Here is a 27,592-nt window from a genome sequence, read left to right as displayed (position 1 = left end):
GTCCTGGTCGCTGCACTAGCACCTCCTCTGGTTGGTCGGGGGGAATAGCGTGATCCTCCCACATGCTACATCCCCCTGGTGAAACTCCTCACTGTCAGGTGAAAAGAAGCAGCTGGTGACTCCACATGTATCGGAGGAGGCATGTGGTAGTCTGTAGCCCTCCCCGGATCGGCAGAGGGGGTGGAGGAGCGACCGGGACAGCTCGGAAGAGTGGGATACAATGGACTGGGTACAATTGTGGAGGAAAAACAAGGAAAAATCACACAAAAAAAGAAAAGTAAACGGTGGGTCGGACTCGGTGCGTCTTGGTTATCGAGGTTAAAGGACAAAGAAAAGCACTTTACTGGAAGATTAAAGAACCATTTTATTAAGACACACAAAACCACATGTTAACATGGATCAGGCCCCCGGGGGGGGGGGGGGGGTTTGTAATTATTACTATTAAGGCAGGTCTCTTCCATCTGTCAAGCACGGCAGACAGGAGAGTCAAATATACAGAGAACTTCCCCCCCCCCCTTACATTCTATGTGGAAATGAAAAATGTCAAATTTATTCATAAAAAGCATTTAAGCCTCAAAAAATGGTAGAATATAAACTATCATTTAAAAACCCTAAAACATCCAGAACATAAGAAAAATGTGACGACATTCATCGCTGACGATGATGAATCACGTTGAATTGTAAAACTCTCTCTGGTGGTCACGGTGTCCTCGTAGGGGAACTCGCTGTGTCCACAAACATAATTTGGTTGCTACTGAGTCCAAAGACAAGTACTGAGTGTATTAGAACAAACACTCCCAATTCAGTGCTATAAAACATGGATCAGAAACAATACTGTGAAATTAGTCAAAAATTACATGTCCATCTTCCAATTCTCTTCCCATTGTGGCACTCTGGGGAAAAAAACAAAACCGTCATTTATGGCTTTCATCGTGGAGTGGTCTGAGATTCTGCCTTTCATACAGCTGTTTAGGATCTGGGTTCAAAATATGAATTCCGCCGTGCATAAACCATTCTGCCGATTCTCCAAACGAGCCATTTATAATCAGAAAAGAATAAATGCCGACAAACCGCATCAGTCTCTAAACTGTTTCAGGAGGCCGTGTCGAAGGTGTCCGGTGTCACATCAGCCAGATGTGTTCTCACCTATAAGTCCAGCGGTTTCTCCAGAGAGCCGCCCTGCTGCATTAACTCAGTTCTGAAGGCCTCCCTCAGCGCTGCGTAGTCCGGCTGTTCAGAGTAGTCCAGAGACATCACCTTTGTCAGGTAGACCTGCAGTGGACCTGGACCACAGAGAACACACACACACACACACACACAGGTCTTTACTCCCGCCCGTGTCTCCTGCATCCAACACGTTGATTACGAGAACTGGTTGTTTGCTTACCGTCTTTTCTACCCAGGTTTGAAGACAACAAACGTTACTCGGTTCGCCTGTGAGTGGTCATAATCTTTTGGCTCATACGAACAAAGGTCGTGTAGCAACAGTGCTGGAGATCTAAACATGACCTTCCACATATTAAGTAAGCAGATAATATGGTGACTTACTGGGCACCCTCTTCTTCCCAGAGCAGTGTCTCAAGAATGCAGGGACATCCTTCATATACCTAAAAACACACGCATTCATGTAACAGTCACTTGCCTTTGTTTTTCCATTTCAAAACTGGAAAGAAGATCAGTCAGAAAGGTGCATAACTGCACAATAACCTGGTCTAATGGAAGACATCCAGGAAGCATTCACTGGACAGACATTTACATGGCGTTGATATTTCAAAGGTCATACTTGACAAATAAGAAAATGGAATCCCGGCTCGTCTGTATCAGGGAACTTGCTCTACTCATTAGACACATGTAGGTTTATAAATAATGTGGACGCGGCGGTAATGAAGTCTCTAACCTCTGTTTCTCGGCGGTGACCTCGTCGGGATCAGTCAGTGCGGTCCACGGCAGTGGTCCCGTCAGCCAGCGCAGCAAACAGAAACCCAGAGACTGCAGGTCGCTGCGTCGAGATGGCCCTTGAAAGAAAAAAAAGAGGCTCATTATGTCCTCCAGAAACACCGAAATGGATGATACCATTTTTTATTTTCAATATAGACTAGACAAACTTTTGTAGGGAAGGGACCTCTACGTTGATGAGCTCAGTTTGGCCCCTTCTGAACATATACCTGGACAAGCACTGGGCATTCAATTTCCTAAATTTTTTTCCCTAAATGTATTTCTAGTTTTCCACTCTTCCGAGCCGTCCCGGTCGCTGCTCCACCCCCTCTGGCGATCCGGGGAGGGCTGCAGACTACCACGTGCCTCCTCCCATACATGTGGAGTCACCAGCCGCTTCTTTTCACCTGACAGTGAGGAGTTTCACCAGGGGGACGTAGTGCGTGGGAGGGTCACACTATTCCCCACAGTTCCCCCTCGTCCCGAACAGACGCCCCGACCGACCAGAGGAGGCGCTAGTGCAGCGACCAGGACACATACCCACATCCGGCTTCCAACCCACAAACACGGCCAATTGTGTCTGTAGGGACACCCAATCAAGCTGGAGGTAACACGGGGATTTGATCCGGCTATCCCTGTGTTGGTAGGCAACGCAATAGACCGCTACGCTACCAGGACGCCGCCTCAATTGGATTCTTAAACATGGTATCTTTACATATGTAAGCAGATATAGGTTGATACTGTGTAAAATTCCCTATGCTTATCATGATCACATTTTCCATGTTGCCCAGCACTAATCCAGAACCATTCAAGTTTCCCTCCACAGTAAAAGGTTTAGGTCGTCACATCAGCACCGGTGACTCTGATTCTTTTCAAATGGATGTCAAACATAAATTCACCTTACCAGTATCTACATAGGAGGCTGAGTTAAAGAAAACAGATGACCTTCAGGATTGGAGCTTTAGAGCTGACCTGACATAGCGAGACAGTGTGAGTCTCTGTGACACCAGCAGGAAGCTGGAGCGACTTACCTGCTCCTCTGTGGGAGTCCAGACTAAGAAATTCTACAGTGCCGTCATGGGGTGTTCGGCTGGCTTCACGGTATTCTACATGGCTGCCACCCGGACAGTATCGGAAGGCATGGCAGTACCCTACAAGGAATATCTACACACACACACACACACACACACACACACACACACATATATACATACAGGTTGAAGCCAAGATAAATTATGTCAGAACTTTTTTAAAATTGCAACCTACAAAAATAAAGCGAAAAGCAAAAAAATTTTAGGGAAAAAAAAAAAAAGAAAAATACAAAATGTACAATAACCTGGCTGCATAAGTGTGTGCACTCTTTTATAATCGGGGATGTGGCTGTGTTCAGAATTAACCAACCCCAGTCAAACTCACGTATACACCTGCTGTCAATTAAAGTGACCGATTAGCCCCAAATAAAGTTCAACTGTTCCTGTAGGTGCGGCACGGTGGCGCAGTGGTTAGCACGGTAGCCTCACAGCAAGAAGGTCCTGGGTTCGAGCCCCAGGGTAGTTCAACCTTGAGGGTCGTCCTCTGTGTGGAGTTTGCATGTTCTCCCCATGTCTGCGTGGGTTTCCGGTTTCCTCCCACAGTCCAAAGACTGTCTCCCTGCCTGCTGCCCAGTGACTGCTGGGATAGGCTCCAGCATCTCCGTGACCCTGAGAGCAGGATAAGCGGTTTGAATAATGGATGGATGGATGGATGGATGTTCCTGTAGGATTTTCCTGACATCTTCTTGGCTGCACCCAACAGCAAAAGCCATGGTCCATGAAGTGCTTAGAAAGCATGAAGAGGATCTCACTGTTGAAAGGTATCGATGAGAAGAGGGGTACAAAAGAATTTCCAAGGCATCAGATATACCATGGGACACGGTGAAGACAATCATCAACAAGTGGAGAAAATATGGCACAACAGTGACATTACCAAGAACAGGATGTCCCTCCAAAATTAATGAGAAGACGAGGAGAAAACTGGTCAGGGGGGCTGCCAAGAGGCCTACGGCAACATTAAAGGAGCTGTAGGGACTTCTGCCAAGTCCTGGTTGCTCCCTACATGTGACAAACATCTCCCGTATTCTTCATATGTCTGGGCTTTGGGGTAGGGTGGCAAGACGGAAGCCTTTTTACATGAAAAAAAAACCCCCACCCAAGCCCGGCTACATTTTAAGATACAGCCAGTCTCCCAAAACCATGTGGTAAAATGTGTCATGGTTTAAGTGTCATGTTATTCATGTGTTATGATGAGACCAAGGTTGAACTTTTTGGCCATAATCCAAAAAGGTATGTCTGGTGCAAAAACAACACAGCACATCACCAAAAGAACGGCAGACCCACGGTGAAGCATGGTGGCGGCAGCATCAAAACTGAGTCGCTGCCGGAAGTTGTGTTGGTGGGCCAGTAGGGGGCAATCTTCCCTCTGGTCCTAATAAAAACAACAAATGTTAAATCCTAATGCCCCTGTGCAGTGACAGGGGCACTGCGCTGCAGGAGATGCCATCCTTCGGATGAGATGTTAAACCCAGGTCCTGACTCACTGTGGTCATTAAAGATCCCAGGGCACTTATCACAAAGAGTAGGGAGTTCCCCGGTGTCCTAGCAAAATTCCCAACCTGGCTCTCTCCATCTGGCCACCTCATCATCCCCCCCATGTAATTGGCTCAATGATTCTTCCCTCTCCACCTCAAGCTGATGTGTGGTGAGCGTTCTGGTGCAAAATGGCTGCCATGCATCACCCAGATGGGTGGGTGCTACATATTGGTGGTGGGTGAAGTGAGTTACCCCCTTCAATGTGAAGCACTTTGGGTGTCTAGAAAAGCACTATATAAATGTAATGATGATTATTTATTATTTATCTATCATGCCCTGGGGCTGCTTTTCTTCAGCCAGAACTGGGGCTTTAGTCATGGTGCAGAGAATCGTGAATCACTCCAAACAAAAAGTCGATTTTTGGTGCAAAACCTTCAGGCGTCTGCTAGAGACCTGCAGATGAAGAGGAATTTCATCTTTAAACACGAGAACGACCCAAAGCATATGTCCAAATCAACAAAGGAATGGCTTCACCAAAAGAAGGTCAATGTTTTGGAACGGCCCAGCCAGAGCCCAGACATGAATCCAATAGGAAATCTGTGGGGTGACCTGAAGAGGGCAGTGCACAGGAGGTACCCTCACAATACAATGGATCTAGAACGTTTTTGCAAGGAAGAGTTGGAAAATATTGCCAAGTCAAGATGTGCCGAGCTGATAAGACTCTTGCCTAAAAAGACTGAGTGCTGAAATAAAATCAGAAGGTTCTTAAACAAAGTATTCGTTTAGGGGTGTGCACACTTATGCAACCAGCTTATTGTAGTTTCATTTTTCCCCCATAAAATGTCCGATTGTTTTTCACTTTATTTTTATAGGTTGCAATTTAAAAAAAAGTGGGAAAAGTTCCTGCATGGTTTATTTTATTTATATCACAAAAACCTGCAATTTTACCAGGAGTGTGTAGACTTTTTATATCCACTGTAAACAAATCAATTTGCAATTTCAAATATCTAATCTGTCAAACCAAATCTCCGGAATAGTCATGTACGTTACCTGTGGTTTCTCTCCCGGCTGGATGTAAATGTTTTCTGCTTCAATATTCCCGTGAACATACTCATTTGAATGGATGTACTCCAGCACGTCTAACTGCCAGGACCAAAAGAAAACGGAAGTTAGTTATGTCAGAGGCATCGCAGGGCAGGAGAAACTGTAGTGTCAGCACGTCCTACCGTCCGACAGGCGAGGTGAAGGACGGTTTTCTCTGTCAGGAGCTGCTCTCTCTCCTCCATGATGGATTGGAGCGTTTGGCCCATGTTGGGGAAAATCAGAAACCTACAGGAATACAGAGTGAGACCTGCTGTTCCCCATAATGCAATTATATAATGTGTGGAATTTAACAGGCAAACATCACATCACCCCGTCTCTCTTGCCTGTATTCATCTGCATGGAGACCAAAGCCAGTGCAGGAGGGGAGCCCGAGAACATCCATCTTGTTGGACTTAATCCACTTTTGCACTAGGACGAGACAGAACATTGTATTAATGTAAGGCACACAGTGTGTTTACAGCGAGCCTGGCTGGACATGAAAAAGGAATGAAGAATGAAGCGGTCAGTTTGGACACTTGACAGAATGACTACTAAACCAAATAGTTTTGCTCTGGCTGAATTTTTTGGATATGTTTGAGATTCCCCCCCCCCCCCTTTTTTTGTGCTGGGATAGGCTCTAGCATCCCCGTGACGCTTAGAGCAGGATAAGCGGCTTGGATAATGGATGGGTGGATGTACTTGGCCAATTACCCCACTCTTCCAAGCCGTCCCAGTCGCTGCTCCACCCCCTCTGCTGATCCGGGGAGGGCTGCAGACAACCACATGCCTCCTCCGATACATGTGGAGTCACCAGCCGCTTCTTTTCACCTGACAGTGAGGAGTTTTACCAGGGGGATGTTGCGCGTGGGAGGATCACGCTATTCCCCCCAGTTCCCCCTCTCCCCCCGAACAGGCGCCCCAACCAACCAGGAGGCAGCGACCAGGACCACATACCCACATCCGGCTTCCCACCCACAGACACGGCCAATCGTATCTGTAGGGACGCCCGACCAAGCCGGAGTCAACACGGGGATTCAAACTGCCGATTCCCGTGTTGGTAGGCAACGGAATAGACCACCACGCCACCCGGACGCCCCCGATGTGCGTGAGATTTTAAAACACAGTAAATTGTAAAGCTTGGTCGACAGGTAATAGCTATTAGTGACTAGAAAAGAAACAGATGTGCATTGAGTCCAGATGAACTGATTCAGCTTTCTGTAAAATAAACGTGCGCTGATAAAAATGTTACGATGACTGTCGTGTCTGAAGGTTGCAGATTATTCTTTTTCAGATCGGTTAAATATGATGAGCGTTTGTGCGTTTCTGTTCTGGTTTGGAAAGATTACCGACTAAACAATAACAGGCACAAAAGTATTTCTCTCTGCACTATAAGAGGGTCAGATAAGAAACTGCTGGCAGCAGGCCTGTACTGTTTAAGGTATCTACATCTGTCCACCTGCAGGGGATTATGTGTTTAGATGCGCGTGTGAGTGTGTGTTCACGGCTAGTCTCGCCAACTACTGGACCAATCAGCCCAACATCTTTTGTGCACAGTTATGGCTGTATGATGAAGAACTTCTTGTGGTTGCGGTGATTCACCTTCAAAAAACGTTTGTTCTGGCTATCGCTGCTCCCTCTCTTCATTCACTCTCTAGCTCGCTTGACCAACACTGCTTTCTGTCACTGATCTCGGCTGATCCTGTGTCACTGATCCTGTGCTGATCTCAGCACAGGAGAACTGGGGGAACACTAGTTGAACCAAAAACAATTAGCTTTATTCACCTCGCCGCATGCTATAAAAATACAACTTCAAGAGTAGGATTAATCGCAGTCACAGCCGGAAATCATCTCCACAGCTACAATAAAAGCTATGTTTTCTCACCAAAGCTACAATAAAAGCTATGTTTTCTTACCGGAGCCACACCGAAAGCTATGTTTTCTTACCGGAACTACATTAAAAGCTGTTTTCTTACCAACGCTACAATAAAAGCTATGTTTTCTTATCAGAGCTACAATAAAAGCTATGTTTTCTTACCGCAGGAACAATAAAAGTTATGCTTTCTTACCGGAGTGACAATAAAAGTTATGTTTTGCTTACCATAACTACAATAAAAGCTATGTTTTCTTACAGTAGCAACAATAAAAGCTGTTTTCTTACCGTTGTTTTATAAATGAAAGTCAATCAGAAGAGCAGCCATTCACCTTGATTAGTTTTATATCATGAAAACCATGACGGTTAAACACATTTGAGGTCTGAAATCATGATATCCTGATCTCTGTCGTTTCATGTCAGACTTGGTCTCATTTGTGTGAGGGTCCGCCTAGGAGGCTGCGCATCCACAGACTGACTGGCGAAATGTTTTAATTAGGTAGATTTTTTTTTAGCTCGAGCGCAGCATACTGAAATGTTCTTTTCCATATTTCCCGTTCAGTCAACTTGGGTGCTGCACAAAAATCTTATGATGGCAGGAAAAACACTGGTTTTGCTGTCCATGTCTGCCTGTATTTTCCCTTCTCCCGGTAGGAGAAAAACGGGGTGGGTTGTCACCTAGTTCGAACACCGTAGAAGGGGAGCTACATATGCCTGGCAGAGATCTGCACTCTACTGAGTGCACTCTAGTTTTTTCCCTGTCTGTTAGGCTGGAGGATTTCAATCTGCCTGTTAGAAAGTGTAGAACCGCACACCTGACTGATGCATTAACCTGAAAGCAAACAGAACATTAACACTAGAACAACCAGGACACTCCTACTAAAATGACCACGGGTGGTCAAAATGACGGCTGGTTTTTAAACTCTATATTCTGTCAAGATAAATAACCAATTAACATATTAATGCAGTACATATGTTAGTATGTCTACTAGGAAACGACTGACACCAAAATTAACATTTTAACAACTGTAATACTATTTTTAAACAATTTAAACTTCAGAGAGACATGGTCGAACTTGAATAGCAAAATTGAAGAAGTGAAAATATTACCTGAAAAACACATATTGCTAATCTAACAAATGTAACAAGGCCTATAAAACGTGAAATGTAAAAAAAGAACTGAACATAATATTGAAACAGTCCCAAACAACGACCAGAGCTTAAAAACTACTAGAACGACCATGACCGCTGCGGGTTTTAAACTCCATATTCTGTCAGGATAAATACCCAATTGAGATATTAATGCATTACATATGTTAGTATGTCTGTTAAGAAACTAACTGACACCAAAATTGACATTTTAAAAACTTTTAATACTATTTTTCAAACAGTTTAAAATGGCCGCTGTCCAACAGCTGTAAATACTGCAGCGCCTCAGTGGTAGTCATGGTGCATCTGTAACGGCGTCTGTACCCAGACATGTTGGACATAATCACAAATCAAGTTTAGACTATTTGTCTCCAAGCTAGTGTGTTTCTAGGACAAAGCAACGAACTTCATGAAGGAAATGATGCGACCAACACACGTCATAAATACTGACATGACGCACACGATCACGCGACAATTATGAGCGGTCATTTTGACTGCTGATGGTCATTTTAGGTAGATCTTATCATAACTTTTTTTTGTGCAATTGATCTAAAACTCATTTTAATGCAAATATATGCAATTTTAGGAGCATTCAGGGAGCGGCAGGTCTGTATCTTCTTTTTTTTTCACAAACTTATGAAACTTTAAAAATCCAAAACGATCAAAATGACCGTCTTGGTCGTTGTAGTTTTAAAGGATACAGACATTTTCTAGATATCATCAACACAATAAAGAGGATGCGTATTATTCTGTACCACCACACACCCCGACACTCACTCTACACCTTCACAACTTCTGAAACCTAACAGAGAATAACAACCCTTAACCAGCTCGCTACGCTTCAGCAGGCTACCCTCTCACAAAAGCCTGGCACATTACATTTAAATGTCTTCAAATATGCATTGTTTGGAATGAAAATACTGAAGATTTGTCTGGTAAGAAGTACATGAGACTTACCAGATGAAGATTTAGCAGCTCTTTGCAAGAAGTTCTGCTCATTGAAGATCCTTCCATCTTTAGCTCCCTAAGCCATGGGGGGAATAAAGATTTAGCATCTAGATAAAGAGACAGTGAATATTCATTCATACTCTTTAATTATCATTGTGTTCAACCAACACTTTACTTTACATAAATACGCCGAAAAGCCTATATGATAAAGTTGAGATGATGTGACCATTCTGCATTTCCTCCTATTTGACTGCCCTGCTTGGTCCTGTCTGGTCTCTGGGATAACACTTGATTACATGTTTGTTGTAATAAAACAAATTGATAGGACAAGAAAAACAATCACTACCTTTAAAAGACCCTAAAATAATAAAATCCTTCAATTTCACAAAATAATGGAGACACTGCGCTCTCGCCCAGCTTGCTACTCTCCAGTCATCACGACAATAACCATTTTATAACCGTAAAATGTAATATCTTACATAACATTAATTGTAATAACAAGAGCAATAAAGTACTCCTAGATGTCCATTTTAAATGGGACTTGTATAGATCTACTTTTACTGGGTTGTCCGTACTCCACTGTATAGTCCATGTCACTTTTGAGATGTGTCAGAACAAGAGATGTGGAGCCGCTCATTCTGCTCACCAGTTTTAGGATGTGTTGGGAGCCTTTGAAACTGGGGGACGACACTGTGGGATGTGAAACAGGACACGTTGAGGATAGGGTGCAATAATGCAGAGCATGAATACATTATTCCTGAGTTGTTTTTCAAGTGAGGATTTTTTACATCACAAGAGATACCTACAACTACGTGTCTTATGCTATGCAGGAAGTCTCGACACCCTGTGTAACACTGGAGCAGAATGTGGTAAATGAATTTCAGTCAGGACCAAAAACTGGGTGCATATTGCGTATTAATCCAATTATATTAGGGGAGTTAGAATGCACAGTCAGAGATAATTTAACACTAAGACAAGGAATGTAATTATGAAAGAGCAGACAGGATGTGGTAAAGAGTAAGCATAACCTTTGGTGAAAAAGGCGTTGTGTCTTTTTTACTCTTCATTAGATTATCTTTATTACAAATGTGTCATGTTCATTTTGATTCTCCAGAAACCTGAGATAGTAAATCATTATGTTCTAAATCAGGTTTTAAAGTACTTTTTTAACAAACTTTTACTTTAAAAAAAAAACTTGCTTTAAAGCAGATTTACCTAAACTGACAAAGGCATGCAGAAGAAAAGCGCCGCCGCCGAAAAATCCGCCGAGAACAGAGAGCCGCAGGAACAGGTCCACCCTCTACTATCCCCTGTCCACGCTGTTCCAGTCTGTTCTATTCCCACCTTGGACTGTCAAGCCATCTTCGTTTAAAGCACACACCTTAATCTCTTGGAATGGATCCTCGGACACGAGAGACGCCAACGACGACGACCTATTTGTGTACCGTTTAACAGCACATTTTAATTCTATCTTGTGTGAACGTGATCTGAAAATAAAGTTGATGGTTCGAAATGATTGGAAATATCCAGATGGTTATGACAGATAGTTATGAGGTAGTTAAGAAGCTCCTCGGTGGCAAGGCGCCAGGTGTGGATGAGATTTGCCCTGAGATGCTGAAGGCTCTGGACGTTGTTGGGCTGTCTTGGCTGACACGCCTCTTCAGTGTTGCATGGAGGTCGGGGACAGTACCTGTGGACTGGCAGACTGGGGTGGTGGTTCCCATATCGAAAAAAGGGGACCAGAGGGTGTACTCCAATTATCTAGGCATCACCCTGCTCAGCCTCCCTGGGAAAGTCTACTCTACGGTGCTGGAAAGGAGGCTCTGACCGATTGTCGAACTCCAGATCCAGGAGGAACATTGTGGATTCCGTCCTGGCCGTGGAACAACGGACCAACTCTATCCTTACGGAAGTGCTGAGGGAGGCATGGGAGTTTGACCAGCCAGTCTACATGTGTTTTGTGGACTTAAAGAAGGTTTACGACCGTGTACCCCGGGTGCACTCTGTGGGGGGTACTGCGGGGGGGTATGGGGTACCAGGGCAGTTGCTACAAGCAATCCAGTCCTTGTAAAACCAAAGTGAGAGCTGTGTTCACATTCTCAGCACAAAGTCAAACACATTTTTGGTGGGTGTCGGACTCCACCAAGGTTGTCCCTCGTCTCCGATTCTGTTTGTGATATTCATGGACAGGATCTCAGGGTACAGCCAAGGTGAGGAGTGTGTCCATTTTGGGAACCTCAGAACTGCATCTCTGCTCTTCACAGATGATGTGGTTTTGTTGGCTTCATCAGAACGCGACCTCCAGCACGCACTGGGGCGGTTTGCGGCTGAGTGTGAAATGGCTGGGATGAGAGTCAGCACCTCCAAGTCTGAGGCCATGGTTCTCTACCGGAAAATGGTGGATTGCTCCCTCCGGGTTGGGGATAAGTTGTTGCCTCAAGTGAAGGAGTTCAAGTATCTCGGGGTCTTGTTCACGAGCGAGGGTAGGATGGAGCAGGAGATTGACAGGTGGATTGGTGCAGCATCAGCAGTAATGCAGATGTTGTACCAGACAGTTGCGGTGAAGAGGGAGCTGAGCCAGAAGGCAAAGCTCTCAGTTTACCAGTCAATCTTCGTTCCAACCCTCACCTATGGTCATGAGCTTTGGGTAGTGACCGAAAGGGTGAGATCACAGATACAAGCGGCTGAAATGAGTTTCCTCCGTAGGGTGTCTGGGCTCAGCCTTAGAGATAGGGTGAGGAGCTCGGACATCTGGAGGGAGCTCGGAGTAGAGTTGCTGTTCCTTCGCATTGAAAGGAGCCAGTTGAGGTGGTTTGGGTATCTGATTAGGATGCCTCCTGGGCGCCTTCCTTTGGAGGTTTACTGGGCACATCCAACTGGGAGGAGACCTCGGGGTAGACCCAGAACTCACTGGAGGGACTACATGCCCAATCTGGCCGGGGAATGTCTTGGGATCCCCCAGGAGGAGCTGGAGGGCATTACTGGGGACAGGGACCTCTGGAATGCCCTACTTAGCTTGCCGCCACCGCGACCCGAATGCGGAGAAGCGGCTGATGATGAGATGAGATGAGAGGTTATGACTGCTTCATCTTTTACTCTCAGGAAGATGTGATGAAAAATTACATAAGGCAGCCATGTCAGATCAGTTTGTTTTTTTTAAAAAATCTGATTGAATATGATTTAAACTCGTGATTTAAACAGCCAATGGAGGCGAGAGAGCAGACAAAAAAAATCATGTCCTTTTCCTGAATCTCCGGCGTTCCCTGAACATCTCACCTTCATAGACGAGCTCTGTGGGGCTCTGACTTTGCAGCTTTCCTAGTTTCCACTTCCTGCCAGCTGTGTCCACCACCTCCTCACCTCCCTGGAGCGGCATCAAGGCAGACACACGCTTGGTCTTCTTCACCTTTGCATTGACTGTACAAACACACACAAGCGTGACCAGCAGTATTAGAAAGAGACGGTAAGAAACTGAATGACTGGTACCACTTCCAGTCTGTCCCACAGGATGAAAAACAGACCGCGTCTCAATGTCCCAGTGAGGAATCAAAAATATAAATCCTACGGGGGCTAGGTAATCTTTCTGGGACACCGAGGAAAACAGGAAGCAAAATAAATAAATTTTAAAAAAAACATGACTGATTCCAAACATGAAACCTAATATAACTACGTAAAACCTGAGACATCAATACTTTCACCTGTGAGCACCAATTAAACAGATCGAGTTTGTTGTGTTGTCGTGTGGTTATTCTTTGTTAAGTACACTGAGAGAGCCATGAAACTGGAGTCAAATTCCATGTAAGTGCACAGCTACATGGCCAATAAACATGATTCTGATTCTGAGTACAGATGGGCAGAAAAATGTTTTTTTCAAACATATAGAGGGCTAAAGAAAATGTCTTGTATGCCAGACGGCCCAATGCAAGTCTTCTTATTTAAAGACTGTTCAACATAATATAGTGATGAACGTCACTGGTTGATTGACAGATTATCATATAAATCGTGTCATTCTTTCAGAACAGTTGTTCGTAGGTAATACTGCATATCAGTCCTTTTCTTGGTTTGAACTCAGAAATGATTTTGAGTTTACAGGGGATGTAAACTCAAAAAACAAAAAGAAAATCCAAGTTTAAATTAAACCTGAGAAGTTAAAGGGATAGTTTGGATCTTTTGAAGTAGGGTTGTACGAGGTAGAGTAGATCACGGTCGGCGCGCTCACAATTTGGCGAAGCAGGCAGGCGTATAGGCAGGGCTAAGCAAGCAATGTACTACTGTGGAAGGGGCCAGAAATAAAATGTAATTTTTCCACCTAAAAAAAAATAAATTTCAAGTGTAGTCTATATTTACAGTATTTTCACTGCTTTACCTTGCCGTCAGACAAGCCATTTTTTTCGGCACTACATTTTCCCAACCATAGAACTCCCATATTCTTAAGCATAAGTGCAGCATGTATTATACTACCCGCACATCAGCTGTTTGGGTCAGAGAGTACTGTTGTGAGATCAGACTGAAATCAAACTTCACTTTTCTAACGATTTCAAAGACGGTGCATGCTTGTGTTTTTCCGGGCTGTTCAAACAAACATTTCCTCGTTGCCGTCATAATCACTCATTTTTATTTTCTTGCATTTTTTGTCTCTTCTATAACCGGCTGAATCTCTGACCCAATAGCTGATCTGCGGGCAGCACAATACAGTGCACGGCACAGCTGCACTTATGCGTAGGAGTACGCAAGTCTCTTTGACGGCAAGGTAACTGGGGAAAATACTCTAAATATACATACACTTAAACTGATACTGATTTCTTTTAGATGCATTTTTTTTGAATGGGATTTCTCCCAATTGTATTTGGCCAATAACCCCACTCTTCCGAGCCGTCCCGGCCGCTGCTCCACCCCCTCTGCGGATCCGGGGAGGGCTGCAGACTACCACATGCCTCCTCTGATACATGTGGAGTCGCCAGCCGCTTCTTTTCACCTGACAGTGAGGAGTTTCACCAGGGGGGAAATAGCATGTAGGAGGATCATGCTAGTCCCCACAGTTCCCCCTCCCCCCTAAACAGGCGCCCCGACCGACCAGAGGAGACGCTAGTGCAGCGACCACGACACCCACCCACATCCATCTTCCCAGCCGCAGACACAGCCAATTGTGTCTGTAGGGATGCCCGACCAAGCTGGAGGTAACACGGGGAATCGATCCGGCGATCTGTGTTGGTAGGCAACGGAATAGACCGCCACGCCACCCGGACGCCCCAGGTACACTGTTTATTAGGTGGCTAAAATAGGTTTTGTTTCTTGCCCCTTCCACAGCAGCAAATTGCTTGCTAACCCTCCCTATACTCCTGCCTGCCGATCTACTGTAGATTACTGCCGATCTACTGCAGGTTATACACTGACTATGGATAAGTACCTCATACAACCCCCCCCTTTTTTTTCTCCCCAATTGTACTTGGCCAATTACCCCACTCTTCCGAGCCGTCCCGGTCACTGCTCCACCCCCTCTGCCAATCCGGGGAGGGCTGCAGACTACCACATGTCTCCTCCCATACATGTGGCGTCGCCGGCCGCTTCTTTTCACCTGACAGTGAGGAGCTTCGCCAGGGGGACGTAGCATGTGGGAGGATCACGCTATTCCCCCCAGATGCCCCTCCCTCCTCAACAGGCGCCCCGACCAACCAGAGGAGGTGCTAATGCAGCGACCAGGACACATACCCACATCCGGCTTCCCACCCACAGACACGGCCGATTGTGTCTGTAGGGACGCCCAACCAAGCCGAAGGTAACACGGGGATTCGAACTGGCGATCCCCGTGTTGGTAGATAACGGAGTAGACCGCCACGCCACGCCACCCGGACGCCCCTTTGTTGGGTTTTCCTGGTGGTTCCTACCTTAGTTGTGACTCACCTTTGAAAGGAGACCTGGGGGCAGGAGAGGAAACATGGGATGTGGGCAAGGGAGTTGCCAGTTCCTCTTCCTTTGGGTCTGTTTCATCAGTTTGATTCTTCCCATCTACCGCCTGCTTTCCCTCGCAATCGCGTTTCAAGCCCTTTGCCCTTCCCTTGACTGTGCACAGATTCAGCCGAGAAAGACAAGATGCAGGTAGAGGAGGGAGGAACAGGGAGAAAGAGGATCTTTGATGAAGACATAGTATGTGGGGGTATAGACAGTGAAACCATGTGCTAACTTCTTTTTAGCGTGGGCCCACCTTGTCGAGGGGACCCTAAAACAGGTGAAGAGGACTCCAGAGCTGGCTGTTCTTCGCCTTTAAACTGGAAAGAAACTCTCCGTGGTCGAAGCGGAGATGCATCAGAACCGACACAATGATCTGTCAACAGAACACATACCAAAACAAAAACAACAAAAAAACACAACACCTTAAAACAAAAACCTACACCAGTTTTATTCATTTGGAACTCATTTCAAAATCTGCTTTACTTCAGATTCACAGTTTTTCACAATTGACCCCACAACACTGGCTATGCCTACAGTAGCACCTGATCAGTAATTAAATGGGGGTTGCACAAGTTTGAATCCAAGCTCAAATACACAATTTCACTTCGTTTCTCTCAATAAACAGTAAATGTTGTGTTCAGATGAACCGATTCAACTTTCTGTGATTTCCTTACCTGGATTATTGAGCATGCATAAAGACATATACTACTTCACCTTTCTCTGCTCAGTTTAATGTCTCGCTTCATGGCACTAAAAACTCCATACAACTTCAAAGCTGAGGTGAAAACTACTTCCACCACACAAAAACAAAAAAAATAAAATAAAATAAAGGACCCAGCAGCCACTAAAAGACCAGTACCTACCTTTACTTGTGGCAGCTTTGGCGAGAGAGGGTAGGGGTGGAGGAGTACCTCCACTGGGGGAGTCCTCTACTTGGACCTGTCGACGGGAGCTGCGAGTCTTCCGCAGAGGAGGACGGGTAGAAATCACAACAGAGGTACAGGTAAGACCTACCAAAAAGGAAAACGATACCTCTAATGTGGTGATTTTGGCATTTTACTCCTGATCACTAGGTGTCAGTAATGCTAATTAACGGTTTGTAAAATCTGACATAGGGGGTAGAAGAAGACGGTACCCTGGATATAACATGCCGACTAGCTGAATAAAGGGAACGGCATTAAGAAAGTGAGTGGTTCACTTCAAGTGAACAAAACACGGTACCAGGAGTGAAACTACAGGATTACAGAAGCTACAGGGAGTGAAGCACACTGTGAGAAGCAACATCATGAATGGTTTCAGCTACCGGACAGCCGGTTTCTAACCTTTCTCTGATCAAAACCACCACATCGCCAGTGGTAGCCTCTTCTTTCTGGCCAAAAATAAGAGGTTTGACACTGTAAACAAAAGCTACAGATACCACTTAGGGAAAAATCTGGTACGGAAGCCTCAACACTGTAAAACACATGCACTGACCAAAACCACAACCACAACCCGGTGACAACGCTACGTGCCGGCGTGCATGTTTGACAGTGTAACATAAGGAGTAATGCACAGCCTAGCCTACTGCCCACAATATTTCTGAAGGTTATGTATAACTGACTCGGAACGCTGCTTTGTCACTTTTTGATCCAACCCGCCCGAACCCGTGATATTTTCTAGTAAGCCCGACCCGAACCCGCCTGACCCGCACATCACTACAGTCCAGAACTATAAGGTTATTGTATATAGTTGATATATCAATGACTATATCAAGATGCGAGTAGGACACGCGAGTTGCAGCAATCGAAGGACAGCGAGGACAACGGCGGACTAAGCAGGTGCAGACCGACGCACTCGTGTGTTGACTGACCACAACTGGCGATGCACAGCAGTTCTGTGGCACCATGGGAAACATGAAATAACACATTTTAGACTGGGGAATGGTTTTTACATTGTATCGCCTTGGAAATTATTTTACTCAGTGTGTTTGTGAGAGTAAAAGTGTGTGTGCGCATGAGGTGCCATTATTTAAATAAAACTCTAATTAAAGCCAAAATCTAATTAGCTGTTGTTCTGTCTGTGGGCAAAGCAGTGGTCTTCCTATACGAGTTTGGCAGCTTTCATGTGTTATATTCAAGGCTTAGCGTTTTCGGTTTTTATTTTTCAAAGCCATCCAGCATACCGAATCTTGCCAGAAGAGGACACTGTCACATAACCTCACACGAACAGGAACAACTTTTGGATCCGTGGAAACATAAAATCTGGGTGAAAATCAGTTTAAACTGATCTGCTCCTTTTAAAAAAATCTGGGCATTTTTTGGTGAAAATCGGTAAAAACCGAAAACGCTGAGCCTTGGTTATATTACAGTAATCCCTGAACAGTCTCAGGCAGACAGTTTCTGAGTGATCAACGTGCTTGCACCGGGGTGTTGTAAGATAAATGACCCAGGGCTATCTTGGGGGGGGCGACGCACGCCAATCTGATTATTCGGGTGGTTCGTGACTCAAAATGGTTGAGAACCACCGTTCTAGGCTAATGTTTATTGCCAACCTGTTTAAAAAAAAAAGAAAAAAAAAAGTTTATGCTAGTTGACTCATAGTAAGCATTTTTTTGGGGGTCCCCCCCCTTTTCTCCCTAATTGTACTTGGCCAATTACCCCACGCTTCCGAGCCGTCCCGGTCACTGCTCCACCCCCTTCTGCCGATCCGGGGAGGGCTGCAGACTACCACGTCTCCTCCGATACATGTGGAATAACCAGCCGCTTCTTTTCACCTGACAGTGAGGAGTTTCACCTTCAATCTGAACAGGTGCCCCGACCGACCAGAGGAGGCGCTAGTGCAGCGACCAGGACACATACCCACATCCGGCTTCCCAACCGCAGACACGGCCAATTGTGTCTGTAGGGATGCCCAACCATGCTGAAGGTAAAACGGAGTTCGAACCGGCGACCCCCCCCCCCATAGTAAGCATTTTAATGCCACATATGTTGTGTTGCCATGAGGACTTCTACAAGGTAATGCTTAAAGATAACTTACACCTGTAATTTGTCTGTTTACCTGTACAGTATTCACTTTAAAGAAAGGGGGATGTGGTGATTATGGTATTTTACGCCTGATCACTAGGTGTCAGTAATGCTAGTTAACTGTAAAATCTGAGATAGGGGGTAGAAGAAGACAGTAGCTAGCTATAACGTGCCGACTCAAGCTGAATAAAGGAAATAGCATTGTGAAAGTGAGTGGATCATTTCAAGCTAACAAAACATCCACATTTGTACAACTGACTTTCATAGGTTAACAGTGAGTAAGCCAAAAATCTTGCCCAAAGCACAGACACCTACTTTCTGTATCCTCAGAAGCGACTACGGCAGCTGCTCCATTACTTTTGCTTGGGGAGTCATTTACAGACACGGAAGCGGCTGGTTCAGAAGCATCCTCGGGACACGGAAGCTTCTCTCCACAGGATGGACAGAATCGGAAATTAGGCTGCAGTTTTGTCCCACATTGGGTACAGAAATGGAACGGCATCCTGCAGAAAAAAAACAGACACGCTTGCATTAGACTTGTCAGGAATCAGGAACACTTTGTCATTTCATTTCATGTACTTGCTAAGATTTTGTGCTTGTACCCTGCCCTGCACATGTACTTGCGCAGACATGATGCTAATTTGAGTATCCATGCTTGCACAGGTATACTGCATGTAGGCTCTCATACTCCAGCATTTTTAAGCAGGACGCATTTTAAATACCATCCACATTGGGGAGACATCTTATTTGGGTATCTTTAAACCTATTATTATCAAAGTTAGCAGCCATACCAACATGTACTCTGGCTTTGCTGAATGATAGAAGCTAAGCAGGTATGGGCTTGGCTAGTACTAGGATGGGAGACTCCTGGGAAAATTGAGTTGCTGCTGGACATTGTGTTGGTGGGCCAGTAGGGGGCAGTCTTCCTTCTGGTCCTAACAAAAAAAAAGAAAGAAAAAAAAATCCCAGTGCAGTGACCGGAACACTGTTGTAGGAGATGCCGTCCTTTGGATGAGATGTTAAACCAAGGTCCTGACTCACTGTGGCCGTTAAAGATCCCATGGCACTTATCACAGAGTTAGGGGTCCCCCAGTGTCCTGGCAAAATTCCCAACCTGTCTCTCTCCATCTGGCCACCTAATCATCCCCCCACGTAATTCGCTCAATGATTCCCCCCTCTCCACCTCAAGCTGATGTGGGCCGAGCGTTCTAGTGCAAAATGACTGCCCTGCATCACCCAGGTGGGTGCTACACATTGGTGGTGGTTATGGTGAGTTTTCCCCGTTCAATGTGAAGCGCTTTGGGTGTTAAGATCAGGGGTGGCTAACCACGTGCCATGTAGAATCATGTGTATGCAGGTTTTCATTCCAACCCGACTCCACACCAGGTGATTTCACTGATACATTCTTCCTCTTTGGTTGAAGGGTTGCTAAGCAGTGAAATCACCTGGTGTGGACTCTGGCTGGAATGAAAACCTGCATACACATGGCTCTCCATGGCACATGGTTAGCCACCCCTGGTCTAGATAAAGCACAATATAAATGTAATCCTTTATTGCCTATGGGGCAGTAGCATATACACGGACTACAACTCTGTCATTTGCTATAAGATATAGTGCATCTGTTAGAAAATATCTTTGTTTTCAAGCATTTCCTTTCCCCACTCGCATTTCATGAAGACCCGCCGTACTCTGCACTTGATTGACTAGTCCTTGTTGCCTTCCAGATTCCGCTCTGTGCATAACTGTAATTCACCGACTTCTGGTTTCTACTGCAGCGGTCATACCAGTTGCCTGTTTTTGGCGTGTGCTATTGACAATGGCATATTTTTTGCAACGCCTGCAAGATTTACCATGGGTAAATGTCAACGACATGCACACAACTGTCGACAAACTTTCACCTGCACCTACCAGCAAACGGGTGAATAGTTTCAAGTTGTACATATCGGACATAACTTGATATACTACTTGAAAGTTTTCACCCATTTCCCAGATAGCAAAATTGCTGTGGCCCGGACCTGTCCCACAGCCGACACTTTCATCCGGCCCACATACCATGTGGAATGATGGCACTGGGGCGGTCCGCTCCTGTTGGCCAGAACCAAGCCATAACAATGCCGCATGTACCACATATTTGCTATTTGTTTTGTGATATTTGGGCCATATTCACCATTTACCACACGGGCCACATCCAGATTACATGTTGCCGAGAGCACCACATCTTTGCCAAAAAAGGTCCACATTTGATTTGGCATCTTTGGGCCATATTTACTATTATACATGTGGGCCACTTCAGGCTCACATCCATTTTATCAGGGCCAGCAGAAGGCCATCAGTGCCGCGTCATTGCCTGAAGTGGCCCACATCCGGAGGCTATCCGGGATGCTGGTAGGTACAGGTGAAAGTTTGTCGACAGTTCTGTGCATTTCGTTGACATTTATCCATGGTAAATCTCGCAGGCATCGCGAAAAATATGCCATCGTCAATAGCACACGCCAACAAACAGGAAACTGGTATGACTGCTGCAGTAGAAACCGCAAGTCAGTGGACTACAGTTATGCACAAAGCCGAATATGTGCAGCGCTAAATGTGTCACATTACAGCTGCGTACTAGTTGACCTTAACGGTCACAAGACTAGCCTATGAAAAGTGTTTTATCGGTCTCAAGACTAGCCTATGAAAAGGTTTTTTTTTTATTAATCTTTTCCATTACAGTTGAACACTAATTCTGTATTAGAAATGAACGCCAGAATAATGCTGACGAGATCTTATTGCCAAGACTAGAAAAGTGCGCTCATAAGAGTGCAGATCTCCGCCAGGTGTATCTCCTGTTATCCAGTGCTTGGACTTAGAGACAAACCACTCCTTTTTTCACCTACTACTGGAAGAAGGGAAAATATTGAGGCACCGCCTGCGTATCTCCCCTTTTCCGGTGCTCGGACAACGGCGAAAAACCAGCTGAGGAGTTAGCAATCAACTGCAGTATAACAAGGTTTTTCAAAGATTTTGAATCACCGCAACCAAGAGGTGCTTGATCATACAGTCATAACTGCAGAAGTATTATTAGGCTGACAGGCCCAGTAGTATGCGAGATTAGCAGTGGACAGATACACGCACAAATGGACAGACAAACCGGTGTTTTTCCCGCCATGGCAAGACTTCTGCGCAGCGCCCAAGTTGACTGAACAGAAAATATGGAAAAAAAGTTTTTAATATGCAGCGCTCAAGCTAAAAAAATCTACCTAATAAAAATGTTTTGCCAGTCAGTCTGTGGATGTGCAGCCTCCTTGGTGAACCCTCACACAAATGAGACCAAGTCTAATAGGAACTTGCACTTTCCAAAAAGAAAAGATTTGCTATGCGATCATTTTTGTCTGAACCCAACCCTGTCTTTGTTCTCATAATATAATAAAGTTGGGTAAACTGTTAAAGCTCGTGCATGTGGGACTCACCGATGCAGCACTTCCTGTTTTGACTCCAACCCAGATGAGGCTGTTCCTTTAGAACGTTTATGCATTTTTTTGGATTATAAAAATTCCTCTAATAACCTCTGATCATGTCGCTGCCCGATCTGAGTCAACCACAGATGTGAGTCGTGCATGCACGAGCAAGAACTGTTTACCAGCTGCATTATGTTATGAAAATAAAGACAGAGGTTATGTTTGGTTCCCCCAGGTCTGTGCTGAGACCAGCAGTGAATGATTTGCCGTGTTTGCGAAATATGATCGACTTCTCATTTACTTTCAAGACTCATACACTTGTCGCTGCCCGATCTAAGTGAACCATGCACATGCGCGACTCACATCTACGGTTGACTCAGATCGGGCAGCGACAGGGAGAGGCATTGGTTGAGAGAGCTAGCGAGTGAATGAAGAGAGAGAGTAGCGGGAGCGAGAACAAACGTTTTCCAAAGGTTTTGAAACGACGCAACCACAAGAGGTTCTCGATCTTACGGTCATAACTGTGCACAAAATATTTTAGGCTGACAGGCCCAGTAGTAGGCAAGATTATCTCCAGACAGATATATAAACACACACACACGACAAAATGCATAATCCCCTCCAGGCTACCGCCTGGTTGAGATAATAACCAAGAAATAACTCATGGTAAAAAAATAAATGTCAATCAGCAGGTAACATTATCTTAATTTAACTTGATAACAACTGGCAAGTTATTCACAGGAACTCAAGGCTTTTTCCATGAAATGCATGAACAACAATAACAAAATTACAGTAAATCAAATACATACAGACACAACATGTGTTTATATATGCAAAAAAACTAACAGTAAAAAATATAAATAGCTAACAGATAAGATACAAGTTATATATTAAGAAAAAGAAATGGTTGTGTGAGCTAATTAAACAAAATGGTCCTAACTTACAATGCTGGACAGTCAAACATTTAAAGCCACAATTTTGTGAATTTATATAAAATATCAATATCTATATCTGATATCTATTTTGCAAAAGTTAATATGAAACTGATCAATCAATATTTCCGATCTGGTGATGAAACTTTCCTCAAAAATGTAGTACTTTTTAGTCTTACAATACCTAACAATCTTAATGTGTCCTGCACAATTTTGATTTCATTTTATCATATATATTATTTTCAGATGTTATGGTATATTTATTCTAGGTCCACATACAGTATATCCTCCTAGGGTGAATATTAATAATCCTTTTTTTTGCATTTTTGAAATCCCTCACTGATTCAAATAGCAGGCTTGTTTTGCCGTAATCTTTACTGAACCATCTTCCATTTCAAAAGACAGCTAGAATTCAGCAGCCACATATCATACTATCAAATTAGTATCTCAAACTTCAAATGCAATGATGCATGAATTTGTGTGCGACTGGCTGTGTGTACCTATTATTGTCTCTGTCCCTGGGTGCATGTGTGAATACATGTCTCTGGAGCAGCCAATCATCGTGGCTATGATCAATTTAATTTAACTTAACCATTTCAAAATTCGTTTAGAATTTAGCTGCCAGACACTATCAAGTTTCATATCCTGAAGCTCCATAAATTTGAGACATAAGAAAAATGTCTTCCATCAAACAAGCATAAACAAAGTCTGTTGTCAGGCAATCTGACTGCTTCAGATGCCCATACACACAGATTGAGCTTTTTAAACACATTCACCATTTCCCCCCCTCACCTCAACTATGACAAAGGGGAAGGTGAGGGGCACGGTAGTGGAGCGTTAATTTTAGATTGCTGCGACACGCCTCTACTGTTTAGGACAAGCCGTAAGCTCTTCTGACTGGGTGATGATAATACCAAGTGGTAGGCTACCTGCACAGCTGTGTGTCAACAGCAGCAGAAAGACACAGCAGTTAGTCGGTCCATGTTTTAGCTGGATGCATCCATGAAGGCCATGTCCCCACTTTGTTTGAGGCCAGCATGGACCCTCTTCATCGGAGGTGAGCAAATTGCAACAATGAACTGCCTACTATCTCCTGTGTGGCTTACTCTGGTGCACTGACTCACTGCACAGAGTGAACACACAGAAGGCTGCCGGACCGGACGGCATACTGGGTCAGGTCCTCCGGGAATGCACTGACCAGCTGACTGAGGTCTTCATAACTATATTTAACATCTCACGGTCCCAATCCATAGTCCCAGCATGCTTTAAGACCACCTCTATCATTCCTGTCTCCAAGAAACCAACATCCACATGTCTGAATGGCTACCGACCCATAGCACTCACCCCCATGGCCATGAAGTGCTTTGAGAGACTGGTTCTGGCTCATATTAAAAACATAATCCCCCCCAAATTCGACCCACATCAGTTCGCCTACCGTCCCAAAATATCTACTGAGGATGCCATTGCCACTGCCCTGCACTTTGCTCTGACCCACCTTGAACTTAACAACACATACATCCGGATGCTGTTTATAGATTATAACTCTGCCTTCAACACTATCATCCCCGCCAAACTAACCACCAAACTCCTCTCCCTTGGCCTCAAGCCCTCCCTCTGTAACTGGACCCTGGACTTCCTGACCAACAGACCTCAGTCTGTTAAGTTAGGTGACCACACCTCCTCCACCCTGACCCTCAGCACAGGTGCCCCTCAAGGCTGTGTTCTGAGCCCCCTCCTTTTCTCCCACTTTACCCACGACTGCCTGCCAACTCATCCTTCAAATGTTATAGTTAAGTTTGCAGATGACACCACAGTCATTGGCTGTATCACCAACAATGACAAGACGGCCTACAGGGACGAGATTCAGCACCTCACATCATGGTGTACTACCAACAATCTTGTCCTTAATGTGCAGAAGACAAAGGAGCTGATTGTGGACTTGAGGAGGTCTAGAAGCTGCAGCCACTCCCCCATACACATCAATGGGGTGGAAATGGAGCGTGTTTCCAGCTTTAAATTCCTTGGAGTCCACATCAGCGAGGACCTTTCGTGGACATTAAACACCCAGGCCCTTGTGAAAAAGGCCCCACAACACCTGCATTTCCTGAAGAGGCTGAGCAGCGCCCGTCTACCCCCCAAAATTCTTACCAACTTCTACCACTGAACCATAGAGAGCATCCTGACCAGCTGCATCTCAAGTGTGGTACGGCAACTGCACCTCAGTAGACCAGAAAGCTCTGCAGCGGGTCGTCAAGGCGGCCCAGTACCCAGCTCCCAGCCATAAAAGACACTTGTCACAAACGCTGCCTTTGAAGGGGTCTCGGCATCAGCAGAGATCCCACCCACCCCAACCCTGGACTGTTCTCCCCCCTACGCTCTGGGAGGTGCTACAGGAGCCTCAGAGCCCGCACTACCAGGCTCAAAAACAGATTCTTTCCACAAGCTGTTGCCCACCTGAACCTGGCTACCCACTGAATGTCTGTAGATATTTTTAAATATTTGTACTCGTGCTCTTTTTTAACTTATTTTTAGCTTTTGGTCTTCATGTGTGTATATCTTATACTGTGTTTGCTGTTGTTTGTCTGTTTCTGTCTTGCACTGTTTGGTGAAGCCACAGCCCTTATTTCATTTTTAACATGTGCCTGCCATTGTTTTTAATGACAATAAATTGAATTGACTCCTGCATTGACTATTGTACAGTGAAATCTACCTCTCCACAGCATCTAACATTTCCTTCTGAGCTGCCATACTGAATTTATGAATTTGAATACTGAATTTCTACTGGTAAAGTCTGTGAAAGATATGACACATCATCAATATAAATAACCCAAATAACAAAATTCATATAATAAGGGCTGACTTTCCCAACCATGTTGTAGAGCTAAGATACCTTGACTTCAGAGACGGAGAACACATTATAATGTTCTCTCTACCATGTAAAGATGATTGTAGCACTATGACATGTTGGGAAAAGTCAGCCCTGATCTGTACATAACTAAAATTTGTGCACCGTACAATATAAATGTGAAAACGCAAGTTGTTAGTACCCAGTCATCAAAATACCTATAGCAGAACTGTAGGTCAGGACAGATGGCGCGGTCTGCTGGGGTGTAGATGTAGTCATCCTCACACTGAACTTGCAGATCATACTTCAACATATCAAGTGTTGAGGATGGCGAGCGCCCAGTATCAAACAACTTCGTGAGCTTCTCCACAGCTTTGCTGCCCACATCCTGGTGACGCACAGCATCAGCCACATGTATGTTGTGATTGTGAATATTACTGATATCCACAAGTGTTGGGTAGTCCGGTATGTGAGGATCAGTGCTTCTGGAGGGAAAAGGATATTGTTAAAACAGATATTTACAGAATAGACATACATTAAAACAAGAATTGCTTTAGAATTTCAGAGGGGTTTGTGTTAGACCTGCTCCGCTGCCCACGGTAGACTTCAGTGCGCACAAGGGTAACTTTAAGTTTAGCAGGGCAATCTGTATTTTTGGACACCCTGCCAGCCTTTGGTGTTTTTTCCCTGGGCTTGGTGTTGTGCTGGCACCGGTAGTCTGCCTACAGTATTAGGAAGAAGAAAAAAAAAGTGTTTTTTTTTTTAACAGTGGCCTCCTCAAAGATGTTTTTTCATCATGAACCTAAGTGACTTCATCCATTAATCTGAAAGCAAACTGATCCAAACGTTACCCATAATTAAAACAAGGAATTGTGCAATGGCTTACAACAGTTGGTTGGAAAAATGAAATAAAAGTCAAATATGATCTCTGGGTATGGGTGGCCACCATACGAGACTATGGATACAGAGTTATAAGGAGTCACAATCTTTTCAACTTAACATATTCAAAGTGGCTGGAAATTAAATCACTACCAGGAATGATGCCATAATACCAACTCTGTAAAAAAAAAAAAAAACCCACTTTGAAGATGATCTTCTGGCCTTTAGTGGGCCTGGTGTAGGCCACTCTCCACGTAACTGCCATGGACTTCAGCCACACCAGGATCGCCTCCTTAGACTGAAGGGACATCCGTACTGTGGCCTCAAAACCGATATGGTCAGTGCCGGGTTGGCTCACAGCTTTGTACCTACATACATGGTACTGATAATCCTTTGGTAAGAAGTCCTTCAACCCAAAGGCAACAAGATGTTGTTTCAACAGACCAAATGAAATATGCAGAATACTAACATGTAAATGAGTTCTATGGGGACATCACAGTAAGTAACCAGTATGGATAATGGGACAATGTTTTGTGTGATGAGCCTCAGTTTAAAGCTAGGGAGATAAATCTTAGGAAGCGTATAGGGATTTGAAGCAAGCCCTTGGAGTGTATGGGGCTTGTCACAGGACAACCCGGAGGGAGCACTTACCATCAGCTCACAGTGCTGGTCCATATTTATGACAGGGGCGGCGCAGGGGAAGCGCTCAGCATTGCTGAGGCGCGTTTTCAGATTTCGCGATCTGTGTGAAAGCAAGGTTAACGTCAGCTACTTCGCTCGTATTCAGCTCTGCGCTTAGGCATCAGGGCGGCCTAAACACTTATTTTGAAGCCGCCGTAATGAAAAGACTAATACAAAGACGTAAAGGTTAGCATTTACCTTTCTCTCTCCATATTCGGGGATGCGCAGATATTCTTCTTCTTCTTCGCGTTTATTGGTAGCTCGCAAACCAAGTTTAGCGGTGCATACCGCCACCTACTGTATCGGAGGGTGTAA

At 44.8% G+C, this 27,592-nt stretch overlaps 1 protein-coding gene across 1 annotated transcript; it reads right to left on the bottom strand.

The window, feature by feature from the left end:
* Window positions 1-117: 117 nt before the first annotated feature.
* vrk3 (VRK serine/threonine kinase 3) lies at window positions 118-27,487 on the bottom strand. Its single transcript, XM_056279438.1, has 20 exons — window positions 27,476-27,487; window positions 27,248-27,338; window positions 26,799-27,002; window positions 26,300-26,439; window positions 25,936-26,202; window positions 18,819-19,006; window positions 16,365-16,511; window positions 15,755-15,874; window positions 15,454-15,612; window positions 12,829-12,969; window positions 10,199-10,242; window positions 9,562-9,628; window positions 5,930-6,014; window positions 5,729-5,831; window positions 5,553-5,645; window positions 2,967-3,099; window positions 1,898-2,015; window positions 1,549-1,607; window positions 1,147-1,283; window positions 118-893 (listed from the first exon to the last, which is right to left on the bottom strand). Exons 2-19 carry the CDS (start codon window positions 27,269-27,271, stop codon window positions 1,147-1,149), a joined length of 2,229 nt encoding a protein of 742 aa, XP_056135413.1. The 5' UTR covers window positions 27,272-27,338; window positions 27,476-27,487; the 3' UTR covers window positions 118-893.
* Window positions 27,488-27,592: the final 105 nt, after the last annotated feature.

Source organism: Lampris incognitus, chromosome 4, assembly GCF_029633865.1.
Source record: "Lampris incognitus isolate fLamInc1 chromosome 4, fLamInc1.hap2, whole genome shotgun sequence".
In the NCBI taxonomy this organism is placed as follows: domain Eukaryota; kingdom Metazoa; phylum Chordata; class Actinopteri; order Lampriformes; family Lampridae; genus Lampris; species Lampris incognitus.
This window is presented reverse-complemented; position numbering and strand designations above follow the sequence as displayed.

Coding starts and splice junctions, on each gene's coding strand:
- vrk3 (XM_056279438.1), bottom strand. CDS start 27,271: ATGGACCAGCACTGTGAGCTGATG. Junction 12,970..15,453: donor CCCCAGGTCTCCTTTCAAAG/GTGAGTCACAAC, acceptor GTGTTTGTACAG/TCAATGCAAAGGTGAAGAAG. Junction 2,016..2,966: donor GGACTCCCACAGAGGAGCAG/GTAAGTCGCTCC, acceptor TTTTCTTTCAAG/GGCCATCTCGACGCAGCGAC.